Source organism: Artemia sp. Qi Xiang Cuo, chromosome 2, assembly GCF_049724085.1.
Source record: "Artemia sp. Qi Xiang Cuo chromosome 2, ASM4972408v1, whole genome shotgun sequence".
NCBI lineage: Eukaryota > Metazoa > Arthropoda > Branchiopoda > Anostraca > Artemiidae > Artemia > Artemia sp. Qi Xiang Cuo.
This window is the reverse complement of record NC_142795.1, coordinates 84,357,154-84,375,315: the sequence shown is the minus strand read 5'-3', so window position 1 is coordinate 84,375,315 and position 18,162 is coordinate 84,357,154. Positions and strand designations below refer to the sequence as shown.

At 33.6% G+C, this 18,162-nt stretch overlaps 1 protein-coding gene across 1 annotated transcript in view; it reads right to left on the bottom strand.

Annotated features, from left to right (window-relative positions):
* Positions 1-18,162, bottom strand: part of alpha-Man-Ia (alpha-Mannosidase class I a) — a 62,698-nt gene that overhangs the window by 36,416 nt on the left and 8,120 nt on the right. The window contains exons 2-4 of the mRNA XM_089107894.1: positions 14,540-14,726; positions 9,206-9,441; positions 5,558-5,737 (exon numbers count right to left, since the gene is read on the bottom strand). Coding sequence (XP_088964020.1) covers positions 5,558-5,737; positions 9,206-9,441; positions 14,540-14,726 — 603 coding nt within the window. The remainder of the gene's footprint in view (positions 1-5,557; positions 5,738-9,205; positions 9,442-14,539; positions 14,727-18,162) is intronic.

Below are 18,162 nucleotides of genomic sequence, written 5' to 3'. Positions count from 1 at the left end.
ATGATCAGTCCAAGTGTCTATAGCAATCGCAGAAACAATTAAGAAACGACTTGAAACATCACTGCAACCCTAGCAAGACCGAAAAAAATGACAACGAAGCAAAGTTAGTCGTTTCAAGCTTCATATTTGAAATTAAGTATTTTAACTAATAATTCAGTAGCCTATTCAAAGTATGTTTCAGTGCTGGAGGATTTTTTATTATCGAATTCACCACCATCATCCTTCAATCCTACGATCGTTCCTTGGGATGGGGATTTTCACATGAAATTGGTCCAAAAACCTAAACTTAATGAAAGTTATATATTTAAAATCAGCATAAAAACCGATTCTTTTGATATATCTATTGGTATCAAAATTTCATTTTTTTAGAGTTTCCGTTACTATTGAGCCGGGTCACTCCTTACTTACAGTTCGTTACCCCGAACTGTTTGACCGTGATGTTATTCTTTTTAAACTTTATCTACAGCATATCTTAGTCTAATAAGCACCATCACCAAGGCCTTATCCAGGGGGGGGGAGAGGGGGTGTATGGGGTTTGAGCCCCCCCCCCCGAAATTTTTGTCTGACTCGTAAAAACGCAACAGAAATGGATACAAACAAATTTTTATATGTTTTTGAGGTTATTTTGTGTATACCCCACCCCCTCCCCGGTCCGAGAAATCTCTGAAAAATTCCCTAACCCCGAGGTTCAGTCACAGGAAAAGAGAATATCCCATAAAAATTTAAAACCAAGCGGAGCTAATCATTTTCAAGCTCCATATTGGAAATGTAGCATTTGACGGATATAAATTGGGATTCAAAGTTTGTCTCATTACTCAAAATCTGTTTTTTTTTTAATCTCCCCAAAAACCTTCATTTCGCTAAAATACCTCAAAATACCCGAAAATAAAACAAATGTAAAAATCCATCTTCCTTATAACATTCAGTCATTGGAAGAGATAATATTCAATTCAAAAATAAAAACAATATTCCTTAAATTTAAAGATAAGAATCTAATAAATAAAAAACCTGTTCATAGTCAATGAAATAATTTGAAAAATTACAAGTACCGGTACTTTTCTGTTATAGCGCCTAAGTATATAGAAGCTAAGTAGAACCAGTTTCTTTGTTAGTTTCTTTCAGCTTAGCGTGAGACAAGACAAAGACAAGTTACAGAATGGATGGGAAATATAATTTGGGCTGTATATTTACACATTAGGGGGGGGGTAAAGTATTTGGACAGTGTGAAGTTATAAAACAATTCTTACTACATAATATGCAGAATAACTGTACCTAACATATATTGCATGCAGACCCGTTATAATTTACCCCTACGCCCTAATGTGCAACTATATAGCAAAATATTTTTTAAAGCATTATATTTTCATTATATTATAAATTTCACTTTATATTATATATATATATATATATATATATATATATATATATATATATATATATATATATATATATATATATATATATATATATATATATATATATATATATATATATATATTATATTTATATTATATATTATAAATAACAGACGAGTACCAAAGCACCCAAAACAGAAACTTGAAAAGTTCAACAAAATTTTAGAATCAGTGACTCGAGATCAGTGATCGAGATTTGTCATATAATTTAGTTTTCTTTTCATATTTTGTTAAATTTTAACTGCCATTAAAAATGTTGTGGGTTGCTGTGGGTCAATAAATATATTGTTGTGTGTATATTTGGTTACATATAAATCTAATTAGTTACATGTTAAAAAATTACGTTGTGTATATCTTGCTTTTCGTTGTTTTTGTTAAGCAGGGCACCCTCGCAAGCGTAAGTTTTGGTGCAAATATGCTTGATTTTTTTTATTAGGTTTGAAGGTAGTCAACAATAAATTTGTTTAGTATACTGTAGACACAGGAATTCATCACCACGTATAATGCAAGCTGATGTATTTATCTTCATATGATTTTATTCACTAGATGCGACAGCTTTTCTCTTGATCATTCATCAATCAAACAGTTCGTGAAGTTACGAGCCTGAGAAAATTTGCCTTATTTTTGAAAAAAGGGGGAAGCACTCCCTAAAATTCATAGAACGCGCCTGAGAAAATTTGACTTATTTTCGAAAAAAGAGGAAAACACCCCCTAAAAGTCATAGAACCTTAATGAAAATCAAACCATCAGATTCAGCGTATAAGAGAACCCAACTTTAGAGGTTTCAAGCTCCTATCTGGAAAAATGTGGAATTTTTTTATTTTTTGCCAGAAGAAAGATCACGGATGTGTTTATTTGTTGTTGTTTTTTTCCAGGGGTGATCGTATCGACCCAGTGGTCCTAGAATATCGCGAGAGGGATTATTCAAGGAGATATTAAAAGTTTAAGTACTTTTTTTGAGGGATCAAACAAATGGAGGGCAACTAGGCCACCTCCCACGCTTTTTTTTTCAAAGTCACCCGATCAAAATTTTGAGATAGCCATTTTGTTCAGAATGGTCGAGAAGTACAATAACTATATCTTTCAGGATGACTTAATCCCCCACAGTCCCCGGGGGAAGGGCTGAATGTTTTTAACTTTGCCCATTGTTTACATTTAGTTTTGGTTTTTGGTAAGTATACAGCCGTTTTCAGGGGTAATTTTTTGGGGTAGTGGGGCGGGGGTCGGGGGTTACGTGGGAGGATCTTTCCATGGGGGAAAACATTGCTATGAAGGAGGCACCAGATTTCCCAGCATTATTTTAAAAAAACGATCAGAAATTAAATAAAAAAAAACAAGTTTTCAACTGAAAAACTTTTCAACATCAAAACTTAAAACGAACAGAAACTATTACGCGTATGATTGGGTTCAACCCCTAGTCAATACCTCGCTCTTTACGCTAAAGTTTTTTTTATTATTTTCATAAGAGCAATTTATTCTAATTAACGGCCTTTTTGATTAAGGAGTCATTCTTAAAGAATTGGAAAGAAATTCGAACTTTAGAGTAAAGAGCGAGTTATTGACTAGGGGGGCGAACCCCCCTAATATACGTAATAAAAATATACGAATATAGAAGTTCGTTGCGTAAGTTAATTCGTAAGTTACATACATTTATTACTAATAAAAACGTTCGTAGATGAAATTAAACAACTTTCGAGCAGCCATTTAGCCAAAAAAAGTCTTTACGCTAAAGTTTGACTCTTTCTCACAACTCTATTTTTTTAGAAAAAAATTTTTTTGCGTAAAGAGCGAGGCGTTGTGGAGGGGACAGCCCCTTTCATATACGGAACAATTTCTGTTCGTTTTAAGTTTTAATGTTGCTCCTTACTTTCAGTTAAAAAAACTTGTTTTTTTTATTTAATCCCAGGTAAAATCAACTGAAAATAATTCCCTAATCTCCTGTATATGGGGTATTTCGCAATCGTAATTGTCTCCAGTACGCAGTGGCGTCAATACGGTGGGGGGGGGGGGGCATATGAATCCCCTAAATTTAGAACAATAAATATAGGCTTTTCCACGGAAAAAGTTAAAAAACAATAAAACGGCACACCCCCTAGATTTTGAATAATCAATTTTTGTCACCCCATTGTCTACATTTCCGTGATGACTACACTGGATATGTAGATCACGGACAAAATTACGTACCTCCAATATTAAGGCTATTTGAAGCGACAAGGCCGTGTCCTCGATTTTTTTTGCGGGGGTTCGAATACCCTTCCCTTCCAATAAGTTTGAAAAACTTAAAAAAGGCATCAAAATTGGTTTATACGCATTTTTTTACTTTTACGAGCTGGATTTTTTTTTTGGGGGGGGGAGGGGGGATTCAATCTTGATCCCTTTGGATATGACCTTCGTCAAGGGGGCTGAGAGGAGGATTTTAATTACATTCCCTTCCCGTAAGTTTGAAAAAATATATGAAATTTTGCATCCATTTAATGGTTAAAAAAAGACAAATTCCCTCGCTTTGATAGTCAACTAAAATATTTGCATGTTTGCAAATAAAAACTTTATGACTTATATGTCAATGATTTTGTGTATTTTGTGCATAATGCAAGTTGATGTATTTACCTAGACCTCAAATTATACACTACATATGGCAGCTTTTTTTCGAATTATTTATCAACCGCGGAAAAAAAAACATTTTTTACCTTTTCGGAAAATATTATCCATCTCTAATTTCATCTGAAAATTTGAATCTCAATTTGAAATTACTGAAATGAAACTTAAACATTATGTTTTAAAGTATTTAGATATTTCATTATTTAAGGATGTTTGTTGAGCCTCCTACAGGGGAAATAATAATTTAATTTAGAGAATCAACAGCAATGCATGTACCTATGTCTCAGCTTCTACCATAATATCTACCGTCTGAGCAGCAAAAGGTTTTCAATTTAGTGGAAAATTTTTAATAAGAATATATCTTTAAATTTATTAACTTGAATTAATTTTTGAAAGAAAAAAAACAAAGACAAAACAAAAATTAACTCGTATGAATTTTTTCAAGTATTTTTCAAGTATTTTCATAGCATTTTTATTATAAAAATTCAAGTATTTTTATTATACCGTGCATAAATTTTTAGGTTATTTCTACTCTATCTTGTTGGTATTTAAAAAAAGTCACCTCCTATCATTTTCTAAAAGACCTACAAGTATATATATCCCTTAAAGCTAAGGAAGACATAAAAAAAAATACCAAGTTAATGGCTGTTAAAGCTTCCTTCAGGTTAGGTTAGGTCCATTCTTTGATATATATATTCTAACGAGCTTTCTTTTAAATACAGTTTGCTATTACGAGCTGTTTGATCCAGTGCCCTCCTAAATATGAAGGAGGGTTTTTATTTCCTCCTTCAGTCCTCGTTTTCTTACATTTAAGTTTAATAGCAGTAAAAAAAATACTCGAGAAAAATCATCATCCCTGAAAATGTGAACCCCTCCGTGAAAAATGTGAATATTTGTTAGGAGGAAGGAATGTTTAAAATACAAAAATTGATTCCAGTTTCCGCATTTATACTAATTTTGGCATTTAACAATACAAATGGGAGCCAAATGTTTTCCAATGTATGTTGAAAAATGTAAATAAAATATATACAACTTTTACCCTTAAATTTGGAAAGTTACAAATTACAAATAAAAGACAAAATAAAATCATTGGCCTGTATTGATCAATTAGACAAAATAAAGGAGAACATGTTTTACACCAGTTTTGGTATTTATCCAGGCATTTGGAAGGCAAATGTTTTTCAATGACCTTAAAAAATTTGAAATAAAATATATCCAGCTTTTGCCACTATGTTTTAAGTTTTCAAAATTAAGCTTATTTTCCAACAACATCATAAGCGAAACGAAAATCATTAGTCTATATTGATCAATAATTCAAAATAAACGGGAAAGGTTCTTACACGAGTTCTGGCAACTATCAAGACATTTCGAAGGTAAATATTTTGTTTCAATATGCATGAAAATTTGAAATAAAACACCTAAGTTTTGCCACTGAATTCGTGAATTTACAAGATTCAGCTAATTTTCAAATAACACCATAGACAAAACAGAAATTACTGGCCTGAATTGATCAATAAGACAAAATAAAGAAGAAAAGCTCTTACACCAGTTTTAGCATTTATCAAGGCATTTGGAATCCCAGTTGGAGTGTTGAAAGCTGGCAAAAGCAGTTGAGCAATTTCATCAGCTTTGGCCGCGAAGGCATAATCGCCAGTCAGAGCATACACCGTAAGAAGACCACCAACAAAACGAATATTTGTTTCAAATACAGATATGTCACTGCTCTAAAAAGGAAGGAAAAATTAGCTACTAAAAATTGTAACTGTGGCAATGGCGTCCCAGGAAATAAAGAATCGATTAAAACAAATTACTAGTATTTATAAGTTATATATAGTATTTATAAGTTATATATAGTAGTATATAGTTAGTATTTATAAGTATATATAGTATTTATAAGTTTATATATTACCTATAAATTAATGGATTAACAGTACAGCCTTCCAGGGGCGGATCCAGAGATATTACTACACAATTCGGTCTCTTGAGAAGGAATCAGGTTAAGAATACAATTTTTACTTCATAATAAGAATAAAATTTAGTTGACACATCGAAGCCGCTTCCACTACGCTTTACTCCCCCCCCCCCCAAATGTGCAAATATACAGCCCAAATTATGTAGTTCCCATGCGTTTTGCCGAATGTCACTTTCGTTTCAACTCGTGTACCCGTAAATTGAATCAATGCAGACGAAATCAAGAAACTGGAGAACACATGTGAAACATATTATTTGAACTATATATTTGCACATTAGGGGGGTTGGGGATAGATTATAGTGGAAACGGCTTCAAAATGTGTTGACTGCAATTTTTTTTCATCAAATTTATTTATCCATTAAATGATGAATTTACAGTTCTTTAAAGCTTTATAGCCTAGTTACTTGGCAAAAAATAGTTTGATTCATGATACCAATACTACCCTTTAACCCTGGAAACATATAATATTTTAACCCTGAAAACCATTAACCCTGGAAATATTTTTTCTTTTATGTACGGTGAATACCTACATAAGTAGATGAGGAATCGTCGTATGAAAGGAAATTTTTGATTTTTTTCTAAAACCCACACTGTCTTTCTATGACAGACACATAAAAGTTCAAGTGGGGATAAGTCCTTTTATTGGACAGCGAAAACAGATAAAAATTTAGATATTTCGATCACATACATGGTGCTGATGATCATATCTGCTGATGACGACCACTGATATTGGTGCATGCGATGGAAATATCATATTTTTTGCATCTGTTTTCACTGTCTAACAAAAGGACTTTCCCATTTGAACTTTAATTTGTCCGTAATTGTTTGTTTTTTTGCTCTTGAGCTCATTAGGCTCAAGAGCATTCATTCAGTGAACACCTAGCTTTAAAACGGATATTTTATAGTCTCTGAAAAATACAGAACTGGTTTCTTCAACTAAACGGATTAAGGCACAGGTGCAATTTGTTGCGCCATTGACTTTTTTTTTAGTAAACCTACTGTGAGCGACTTGACCTGTGTTCACCTTTGGTGCCAAACTAATTGGTATTGAAATAGGCTGATATTAGTGGATTAGATAAAATATTTTGGATATATATTATGGAATCTTTGGAACATTATTTCAACTAATTTTTTCATTAAGGTTCTTAACTTACATAAAGATAAGTTGCTTTTACTTTTGTCCTTTTATATTTTTAATAAATTTTTTTTTATATTTAATTAAAGTATAGAAAGAAGTTGAAACTTTCGGCGAAGTTAAGTTTCTGCTTCATATTTCCTACATCATATTTTTGAAAATCTGCTTGGAATACACTGGCTCTTGAAGTTTTCAAATTTTCTTAGAATTATGGATAATTGATAATTATAATTTCCTAGAATTATTGATAATTATTGATCATTGAAATATTGATAGTTTTTTCTATGCTACGAAAAGTATTGTATTCATGAAACTTTACAGTTTGATGAATTGTAATTAAACAAAAAGAAAAGGTGTTTCAACCAAACTAAGTAGCAAGTTTAAAACTTAGTGTATTACGCTCCACTCACTCAAGTTTACGCTATGTAAAATTCGAGAACACACCGTTTTTTTTGTTAAATGCTTAAATGCTCGCCAAGTAAAAATTGGTTTGATCATTTCTTTAACTGACCGGACATTTAGTATTTACTCCCCAAAATTTTTGAGGAGGAGTTATCTTTCTTAAGAAAAATACTAATAAGTAGCATGTATCCAGAGTGGTTAATTAACCAGACTTTTTCAAAAAGAAGAAAAAGGTTTCTAGAGATTTCTAAGGAAGTCTTAGAGACTACTCGGGAGAAGGATGTTTTTGTTCCTTACCATATGTACCCGGGCTAAGTGAAAACTTAAAAGAATTTTACAGACTAATGGTCTAAAGGTAACTTTAAAGAGTAATAATACTTTGGATAGTTTTCTAAATTCTGGGAAGGATTTACTTCATTTACTAAATTTACTTCATGTCATTGAGGGAGCGAGGACTTAGAGAGACGAATATATGAAGATAAGGAGGATGAGAAAATATTCAGTAATTAAAACTTACATTAAACCTTTCTAATCCTTTCCTAGTTTTTCTAATTTTTTTTATTTTTTATTAGACTCATCTAAAAATCTTAACTCTTCAAATTCCAGCTTCTCTCCTGCTTCGCTTTTTTCGCCGGTCTATTTTAATATAAGGACTTATCCCCATTTGAACTTTAATTTGTCCGTAATTGTTTGTTTTTTTGCTCTTGAGTAAACATACTGTGAGCGAATTGACCTGTGTTCACCTTTGGTGTCAAACTAATTGGTATTGAAATAGACTGATATTAGTGGATTTTATAAATTATTTGGGATATATATTATGGAATCTTTGGAGCATTATTTCAACTAAATTTTTCATTAAGGTTCTTAACTTAGATAAAGATAATTTGCTTTTATTTTGGCCTCTCCTTAATAGGAAATGCCTGCATTTAAAGAGTTTGATATCGCGTTAGCTAACTTCAAAAATTATCCTCATTGGCCAGTAAAGATACTAAAAGTGTCCAAGGATAGCAAAGAAAAGCCATCATATTTGGTATTTCGCTATGGGACACATGATGAATACAGACTTGTTGAAGCCAACTCGGCAGAATATAATCCAAGCGTTAGCCAAACTTCAACAAAACAGACTGCAGGTGTAAAGGCTGCATTCGAGGAATTGAAAAATTCGCCCGATATTTATAAATACCTCTCCCAGGCATATAATGTATTAACAACTAAAGAATCTAATACAGGAGAATACGCCTCGTTGATGGATAAAATCACTTCTATGGAGCTTGAGCTGAAAAAAATTAAGCGAGAGTTAATGCAAAATATAACTAAGAAGGTTAATGAAAGGTTTTCGGATGCTGATTCTTTCCGCCAGTCATCCCACGACATCATTTGTCAAATATATGACGCGATTACTCTTGATTATCAACCAAAATTTGAAAAAGTTTAACAATCGCTGAAAACTCTTCGCAACCAAATAATAAATCAAGAAGAGAAAATCATGAAAATTGAGATGAAACTAGATTCATTTGAACAAGAAGTACTGCTTCGTTCGCTTATTTTGCATGGTGTTAAGCAGCAATCGAGAACTTACCTCCAATCAATCCTGCAAGTTTTCGTAACCAAAATGAACCTGACTGAAATTAATGTTGCCCAAATTAGGAATATCTACAGATTCAAAATATCTCCTGCTTTAACCGATGCCTCCCTCAACGACAAAGTCCCTCCTGTTTTAGTTAAATTTGTGAAAAGTGATAAAGCGAAGAAAGTCTTCAAAGCAAAAGCCAGGTTAGCTTCAAGTGGAATTTTCCTATCGGAAGCATTGACAAAGAGGCGACGTGAGATCCTATATGTCGCTAAGGACAAATTTGGACATAGAAATGTTTGGACTGATCGTGGGCAAATTTTGGCAAGGCCTAACGGTGAAAGTGTCACTAAAAAAATTCATACTCTAGCTGAATGTGTTTAAAAATATGTTTTTTTTGTGTGTGTGTGTTTTTTTTTAGATATCTTTAGTATCTTGCCATTCATATATTCAGCGTATTCTATTTATCTTTTGCCTATTTTTTTTTCTTTTTGCGTGTCTGTCTAATTATTTACTTTCGTTACAATTAAATTAAATGAAATTTATGGATTTGAATAATTATTCTTTTTTGTTACATGCCTGTTCTCACAAGTTATTGCGTCAGTTTGGGATTTTAATCCTTTGTTATCTTGAAAATAATTTTACTAGTTTTGGTCTCATGGATATATTATTGCAGTGGAGCTTTAGCGTTATATATATTTTTTGCATTTTTTTATTTCAGGAACTGAGTAGTATGATTAATTATTTAAGGAATTCACTAAATTTATCTGAAATTATTATTATTAATTTGTTCAATAATATAAAATGTATATGTATCTTACTTATTGGTATGATTATTGTGGTTTTATTTATTTATTTTTCTTGTTATTTATAGCCTCTTGGTTAATTTATTTATTTTATTTTGTGTGTGTTGCGGCGCAGGTTTGATACACAGCCTCCTTAAGTTTTAGGAATTTTTCTAACTCAGGCTCTGGGGATTTTTACTCCCTTGATGGGCGTTTACTTCAATTACAAAGAAACCCCTTAGATGTCTTGAGTATCACTAATAATTCTATTGGTAAAATTGAAAGAAATTCACTAAATACTTCCCAATCAATTAATAGTAAGTATGTTTCTGATTTAAAGTGGGCTACTAGACGAGATGATCATTTTTTGGTCCTTCAACTCAATACTCAGGGTCTATGCTCATCGATTGATCAGTTGAGGCAGATAGTTATTGATGGGCGACCCGATGTTATCGGATTATGTGAGACTTCTTATTTCTAGTAATGAAATGCTTTTAGATATACCCGGTTACAAAATGGAGAGACTAAATCGCAGAAGGATGGCAAAGGGTGGACTAGCAATGTATATTTCTGATATTTTTCCGTATACTGTTCGAAGCGATGCGTCGAGGAATGACGAAGGGGTTTTTGAATCCCAGTTTATTGAAATCAATTTAAAAAATAAGGTTTTGATAATTGGTAATGTTTATAGATCTCCCAGTGGATCCGTCCCTTCTTTTCTTCAGGTCCTTGATGAGGTCTTGGATTTAATAGGCAGACGTCCATGTGAACTTGTAATAATGGGAGACTTTAACTTAAATCTAATTGACATGTCTTCATCTACTACGATGGATTTTCTCTCAGATATGCTCACTGCTGGGGTTCTACCAACAACCTGTATTCCAACACGTGTAACTGATACGTCAGCCTCTTTAATTGATAAAATCTTTTTGTCTCTTAATTTGGTTTGGAATTATGTTGTAGTGAGTAATATTGCAGACCATTTTCCTGCATTTTCCAGTTTTATTCTTGATAATGCATTGAATAGGGACCTTCCAGAATCTGCTTCAGCTTCTTTTAGGGTCAGTTTAAATGAATTAATCCGCCTTCAATCCCATTTAGCTGAGAAGAATTAGAATATTTTTGGTGACGATAATGATTTTTGTTCTAAGTTTGATTCCTTTTATGAGTCAGTAAAGGAGTCTATTTTTGACGTATGTGCTCTGTCCTCCTCTACTTCAAGGTCAAAAAGATCTATTCCTCTTAACCCATGGATGACCCCTGATCTTCTAAACAGTTGGAGAAGAAAAAATAATCTCTGGAAAGCTTTTAAGTCAGCAAAGCCCTCTTTGAATGCTGCACGTCTTCAGCAATTCAAACTGTACAGGAATGTTTTTAATTCTTTATGCCTGAAGGCTAAATTCCTTTATTATTCCAAAAAATTCTCGGATTGTGGGAAAGATATTCGAAAAACTTGGCAAGTAAACAATTCCGTCCTCAAACGCTCTTCTCCGGCTCCTTCTATCCCTCCAAGTCTTGTAGTTGGTGATGTGGTTGTTGAGGGTATTCCATCTGTTCAAGAAGCATTTACATCATATTTTGACAATATTGGGAAAACCACTGCTCCTTCAATCAGGTCTTTACAATCACAACCGAAATAAAAATTTTATCCCGGTCCACATTATTTCAAATTGAGGGTGCTACATTCTACTCCTGATTTGGAAGTAGACAGAATTGTAAATAGCTTGAAGAGTCCTTCTTCGTCTGGTCGTGACTTTACTCCAACTGTGGTAGTTAAGTTCATTCTTATTTCAATTATTTCTCCATTGACAAAGCTTATAAATCTTTCTTTCTAAAATGGGATTTTCCCCAGTTCTCTTAAGCGAGCTAGAGCAATTGTTTTATATAAAGGTGGACCAAGAAGTGACCCAGCCAATTATCGCCCTATATCTTGGCTGTCTGTTTTTAGCAAAATTTTTGAAAAGACCATGCTTTCCCGTCTACTTGCTTTTCTAGAGGCTAAAAGATTTTTTCATGGTTTTCAGTTTGGGATCCGAGCTAAACATTCCACGGAGACTGCGTGTAAAGCTCTCTTAAATTTTCTCCACACCGCGCTTGACTCTGGTTTGATTCCTGCAGCTATATTCCTAGATGTCCGTAAGGCTTTTGACTCTTTAACTCATGAGATTCTGCTGTATAAGCTATCACACAATGGTGTAAAAGGACAAGCTCATGCTTGGTTTGATTCCTATTTGTCAGGTAGAACTATCTCCGTAGATTCCCTTTCCCACTTTTCGTCTGAAGTTGAGTTTGGTGTTCCTCAAGGTTCTGTTCTTGGACCGTTTCTGTTTTTGATTCATGTTAATGACCTTATAGTTGGGGTTATGAATCAAAAACCTAGTGTTTGCTATCGCCTATGTCATCCTGAATCTTTCAATGCAAACTACTCCTTCTTTCGTCACTGATATGTCTTTGCATCATCTTTGCAATTCCAGGAATATTAATGTTTTATTTACTACTTCAGCGAGATCTTACTTTTATCCATTAACTGCATTTCATATTAGTTTAAATAGCCTACAATACTTAGCTCAAGATCGTCAATCATTCGCTACTTTCCAAAGGATCTTAAAAATATTTTCAACGTCTTGATTTTTTTTTTTTAAATATATTTTTGTTAATCTTTATTATTATTATTTGGGGGGGGGTGACACTAGCCTGGGTTGGAAACATTTATTGTGAGGGGTTTTGAGTTTGTATATTATTTTTTTTTTTTGGTTTGGTTTCAAATATATATTTGGAATTTGGTTTATTTTATTGGATTGTCTTACATCCTTTTTTTTGGGGGGGGGGGGGTCTCATTAAATCGCTTTTTGTTTGGGTCTTTTAATTATTTTTTTTTTTCTCTTCTTTGTTTTGTTTTGCGTGTGTGTGTGTGTTGAGTCTTTGAAAGGTTGAAATGCAATGCATTATATTGAAAATACTTTGTATTTGTGTCATTTTTGTTTCTCCCCTGTTTTTTTTCCTGGCCATAGAGCCTTACGGGGGAGTTTATATTGAAGTGTATTTTGTTGTGTTTATTAATTGAATAAATTGATTGATTGATATTACACCCAGTATATTAGGATGACTGATTTAAGGCATCTTTTGCTCAATTTACATCGAAAACGGATTTTTTTAACTTTTAAAATCTGAAACACTAGATTTTCTGTAGAGGGTGGGAAAAAATTTCATTCCTTCGGGAAAAATCTTGTTTTAGTTTTATTGAATTTTTTTTTAACTTTTTGCTTCATCTTAAAGTTGAAGAGGAACTTTTCATTCGTGATTTTGGAAATTACCCCAAAGAGACATGATTCCAGGAAGGTATGTTTACAATAAAATCTATAAGTACCTTTAAAGGCAATTTGGCTTTGAGCAGGAGCCCCCCCCCCAATATCAAGTATGAATCGTCTTCAAACAATTTCTTATATTTTCAACATAATTGACCTATTTTGGATAGAGGTAATCCCAGTCTACTTAATGAATTCATAAATAGTCCTTTGACTAGAACTAGCCTAGTGGTACCAACTCATGAAAATTGGAGAGGGGGTCAAATTGTACTTTTAAAATACGAAGGGGCCAAGTTGGGTTGTTTTTTACAGTTTGTTCGAAGAAAATACTAAAATGGGTGCTTTTTGATGAAAGCCCTGATGTTTCCAGAATTATATTATTATGGAATATAATAGAACCATCTAAGGGCTGATTTTGAAGCTGAATTTTCTATATCTACGTACTTTATATAAATTCAACTTCACAACGCCAGCGTGGAGTAACGTATGACACCCAAAAATGGCACTTAGTGTGTCATTTCGGGTGTGGAAAAGACTTGGAAGAACGATAAAGATACCATCATAATCTCCATGGTCAAAAACCCTGGGCCCTAGGTTTACAATCCCTCATGTTGTGTATTCCCTCTCCCAGTCTCCATAATAATTTTAATAAATCACCTGCTGACTAAGAGAACTAGGCTAGTTCTAGCCTAGTGGGGTCAATACATGCAGATTGATGGGGAGAGTGTATTTTTCAATATCCGAAAGGGCAAAATTTTAGTTTTTCAATTTTTTCCCATGAAAATACCGAAAATTGGTACTTTTCAATGAAAGCACTCATGGGTCCGTTTTTTCTTTTTTTTTTTCGCCGCCAGGGGGGGGGGGGGGGCACTGAAACATAACAGACAGCTGTTTAAGGGCTCATTTGAAAACTACTTTTTATATCTAAGTTGTTTTTTAACATAAATTCGACTTGACTGCCGAATATAAATTCGGCAGTGTAAAATATATGTTCACTAACGGAACTAGTCTAGTTCTAGGCTAGTGGTGTCAATTCATAAAATTGGGGGGGGGGGTGCAAAATTGATTCATCTACTATCCAAAGGAAGGGGCAAATTTGTTAATTTTTTTTTAATAGAAAAACCGAAAATTGGTAATTTCCAATGAAAATCCTCCAAATAGTCATTTTTACAGATCTAGACGGGGGCAAAAAGTCTATAAGGACAGAGGCTCTCCTGCACCTCCTCACCTCCAAATTGACGTCACTGATATTAACAGGCGTCTGTAACATTGTTCAGAGATGTTTAAAGGGATGTTCAGAGATGTAATCAATGTGCTTTTGTGGGTTTATAGCTGAAAGGAACATAAAATTGCTCACCAAGTGGTGATGGAACTTCGAGTTCTAAGTTATTGTAATAAATTTCTAGTACGTGATAAACAAATGACCGGAACAGCAAAAAGTACAAAACCAAAACTGCTAAGCAGGATACGGTGGTATATTGGTTAGGAAACTTTGCTGTGGCCGTGGCTACCCAGGTACGAATCTTGTTATGGTGGGTTGAACCCTGAAAGCAAAACTAATTAGTTAAATTTGGCACAGCTTTTCGTCCGTAAAAATGAAAACACTGTTCATTGAACAATGAACAGTCTGTTCATTCCCAAAGACAGCTAAACCTTCTTAAGCTCTTTGGTGCCTAAATTTCTAGCTGTAATTTTCACCTTTTTTTTGGGGGGGGGGGGCGGGTCCACTACCAGCAAACACTGCATAACTACTTATAGTCTTTCAAAAGAAATTCAATTCCCGACTTTATCCCGTTTTTTTTATATACATGGTTTTACAAGTTTCGGTACTTATCGGTTATTAGAAACACATTCAAGAATTACACTTAGGTTACATCTCAGAAAACCGATTTCATAGCTACAAAAACAAGTGATAGATGATGCAATACAGTGCATTGGACTTGCACATAATGCGGTACTTGTCAATTAGCTGAAACCGACGCGACAAGTCAAGTTTGGTTAATGCTAATGAAATAAAACAAAACATGATGAAAATATAATAGTTTAGCTTGAAGGGTTCTTCGTCGTCTGGCTCTGACTGTATTCCAGCTATGGTAGTTAAATTCATTCTTCCTTCAATTATTTCTCCATTGACAAAGCTTATAAATCTTTCTTTTGAAAATGGGATTTTCCCCAGTTCTCTTAAGCAAGCTAAAGTAATTGTTTTATATATAGGTGGACCAAAAAGTGATCCAGCTAATTATCGTCTTATATCTTTGCTGTCTGTTTTTAGCAAAATTTTTGAAAAGACCATGCTTTCCCGTCTACTTGCTTTTATAGAAGCTAAACGATTTTTTCATGATTTTCAGTTTGGCTTCTGAGCAAAACATTCTATGGAGCATGCGTGTGTAACTCTTTTAAATTTGCAGCTATATTCCTCGATGTCCGTAAGGCTTTTGACTCTTTAACTCATGAGATTCTGCTGTATAAGCTATCAAACAATGGTGTAAGAGGACAGGCTCATGCTTGGTTTAATTCCTATTTGTCAGGTAGAACTATCTCCGTAGACTCCCTTTCCCGCTTTTCGTCTGAAGTTGAGTTTAGTGTTCCTTAAGGCTCTGTTCTTGGACCGTTTCTGTTTTTGATTTATGTTAATGACCTTATAGTTGCGGTTAAGAATCAAAACCTACACTGTGCTGTCGCCTATGTCATCCTGATTCTTTCTATGCTAAAAAAAAACCATCGTCTCAGGATGTGGACACCCTCGTTGCTTTTGCTGATGACAGTACCATTGGTACTGTAGTAGGAACTGAGTCTGAGATGCTTCCCAAATTAGTTGACCTTTTTGAGAGAGTTTTTCTTTGGTTTGATGTAAATTGCCTTGCCATAAATATTGCTAAGTCAAGTTTTCTGATTTTTTATCTTATTTCTCTAACGTGCCCTGAGTTAACTAATATCCAGCTTTCAAGGGGCTCTCTCAGTAGACATAAGGAACGATATGTCCAATTTCTTGGTATTCTTCTCGATGAAAACCTTTCATTCAAGCATCATATTGGACTAATTAATATGAAGATCTCAAGGAGTCTTGGAATTTTGAGGAAGCTAAAACACATTTTAGACTCATAAAAATCGCCTTTTGTTTGGGTCTTTTAATTATTGTTTTTTTCTCTTCTTTGTTCTGTTTTGTGTGTGTGTGTGTGTGTGTGTTAGTAGTATCCTATCAATTGACACAGAACTTACATGGAAACTTACACCTGAGGCAATAGGCACCACGAAACTTACATGCAATTACACATGAATTGCGCAAGGAAAAGCCATGCCTGAGACACTGTATTTACACGTGAACATTCTAAAAGTTGGCAAGGTTTTTGTTTTTGATAAGAATTGCACAATGAAACAACTAGAGATTGTCAAATCGCGTATTTAGGAATCGTTTTTTTAGGGAAAGCTGTCAATCACCCATGTGTTATCCACAGTTCCTTTTTTGAAGTCTGTGGAAACAGTTTGACGTGTTCGGTGAGATTACGTTCCTTAGCGTTTGATAGACATTTGCAAAAAAGGGGTAATTAGTGATTGGATAATTTTTTAACGTGAAATCTCTGAATAAAATATTTTTGGAGCATGTACTCGCCGATGGATAAAAGGGTTAAGGTGATTAGCAATTACGAGCAAGGATCCCCCACTGGTTCCTGGCAGTAGGCTACGCATATCAAATTCCTGTACTGTGGGTTAGGTAACATGATTAAACACGATTTTACAATCGGAATTCATTGATTGACATTTGCGAAAAAGGGGTAATTAGTGACTGGATAATTTTTTAACGTGAAATCTCTGAATAAAATTTTTTTGAAGCATATACTTGACGATGGATAAAAGGGTTAAGGTGATTAGCAATTACGAGCAAGGATCCCCCCACTGGTTCCTGGCAGTAGGCTACGCATATCAAATTGCTGTACTGTGGGCCGAATTGCTAGCGAAAATGGATTCTATGGGTCGTATAGGCATTGTTCATTTTGAATATTTTTAGTGAAATGTAAGAATTGGAATATTTCAGTAGTGTTTTGTTGTGTTTACCTTGTCACAGTTACATTCAATTGATTTTCATAGTTAATTTTGAATTTCTTTCGTTGGAATGCAAGAGTTGGAATACTTCAGTTGTGTTTTGTTGTGCTCTACCTTGTCACAGTTACATTCTGTTTATTTTAAAAGTTAATTTATAATTTATTTCATTTAAATGCAAGAGTTGGAATATTTCAGTAATGTTTTGTTCTGCTTTACCTTGTCAGAATTACATTCACTTAATTTTTCAAGGTTCATTTTGAATTTCTTTCGCGAAGTGACAGAATTGGAATATTTCAGTGGTGTATTATCGTGGTTTTACATTGTCAGAGTTACATTCTCATTATTTTTCAAAGTTCATTTTGAATTTCTTTCGCGAAATGCAAAAATTTGAACATTTTTCAGTCGTGTTATGTAGTGCTTTACCTTGTCACAGATACATTCTCATGATTTTTCTAAGTTCATTTTGAATTACTTTCGTGAAATGCAAGAGTTAGAATATTTCAGTAGTGATTTGTTGTGCTTTACCTTGTCAAAGTTAAATTCTGATGATTTTTTTAAGTTCATATTGAATTTTTGTCGTGAAATGTAATAGTTGGAATATTTCAGTTGTGTTTTGTTGTGCTTTACATTGTCACAGTTACATTCTATTGATTTTCATAGTTCATTTTGAATTTCTTTCATTAAAACGCAAGAGTTGGAATATTTAAGTAGTGTTTTGTTGTGCTTTACCTTGTCACAGTTACATTCTCTTAATTTTTCAAAGTTTATTTTGAATTTCTTTCGCGAAATGCAAGAATTGGTATATTACAGTAGTGTATTGTCGTGGTTTATCTTGTCACAGCTAAATTCTCATGATTTTTCAAAGTTCATTTTGGATTTCTTTCGTTGAAATGCAAGAGTTGGAATATTTCAATAGTGAATTGTTGTGCTTTACCTTGT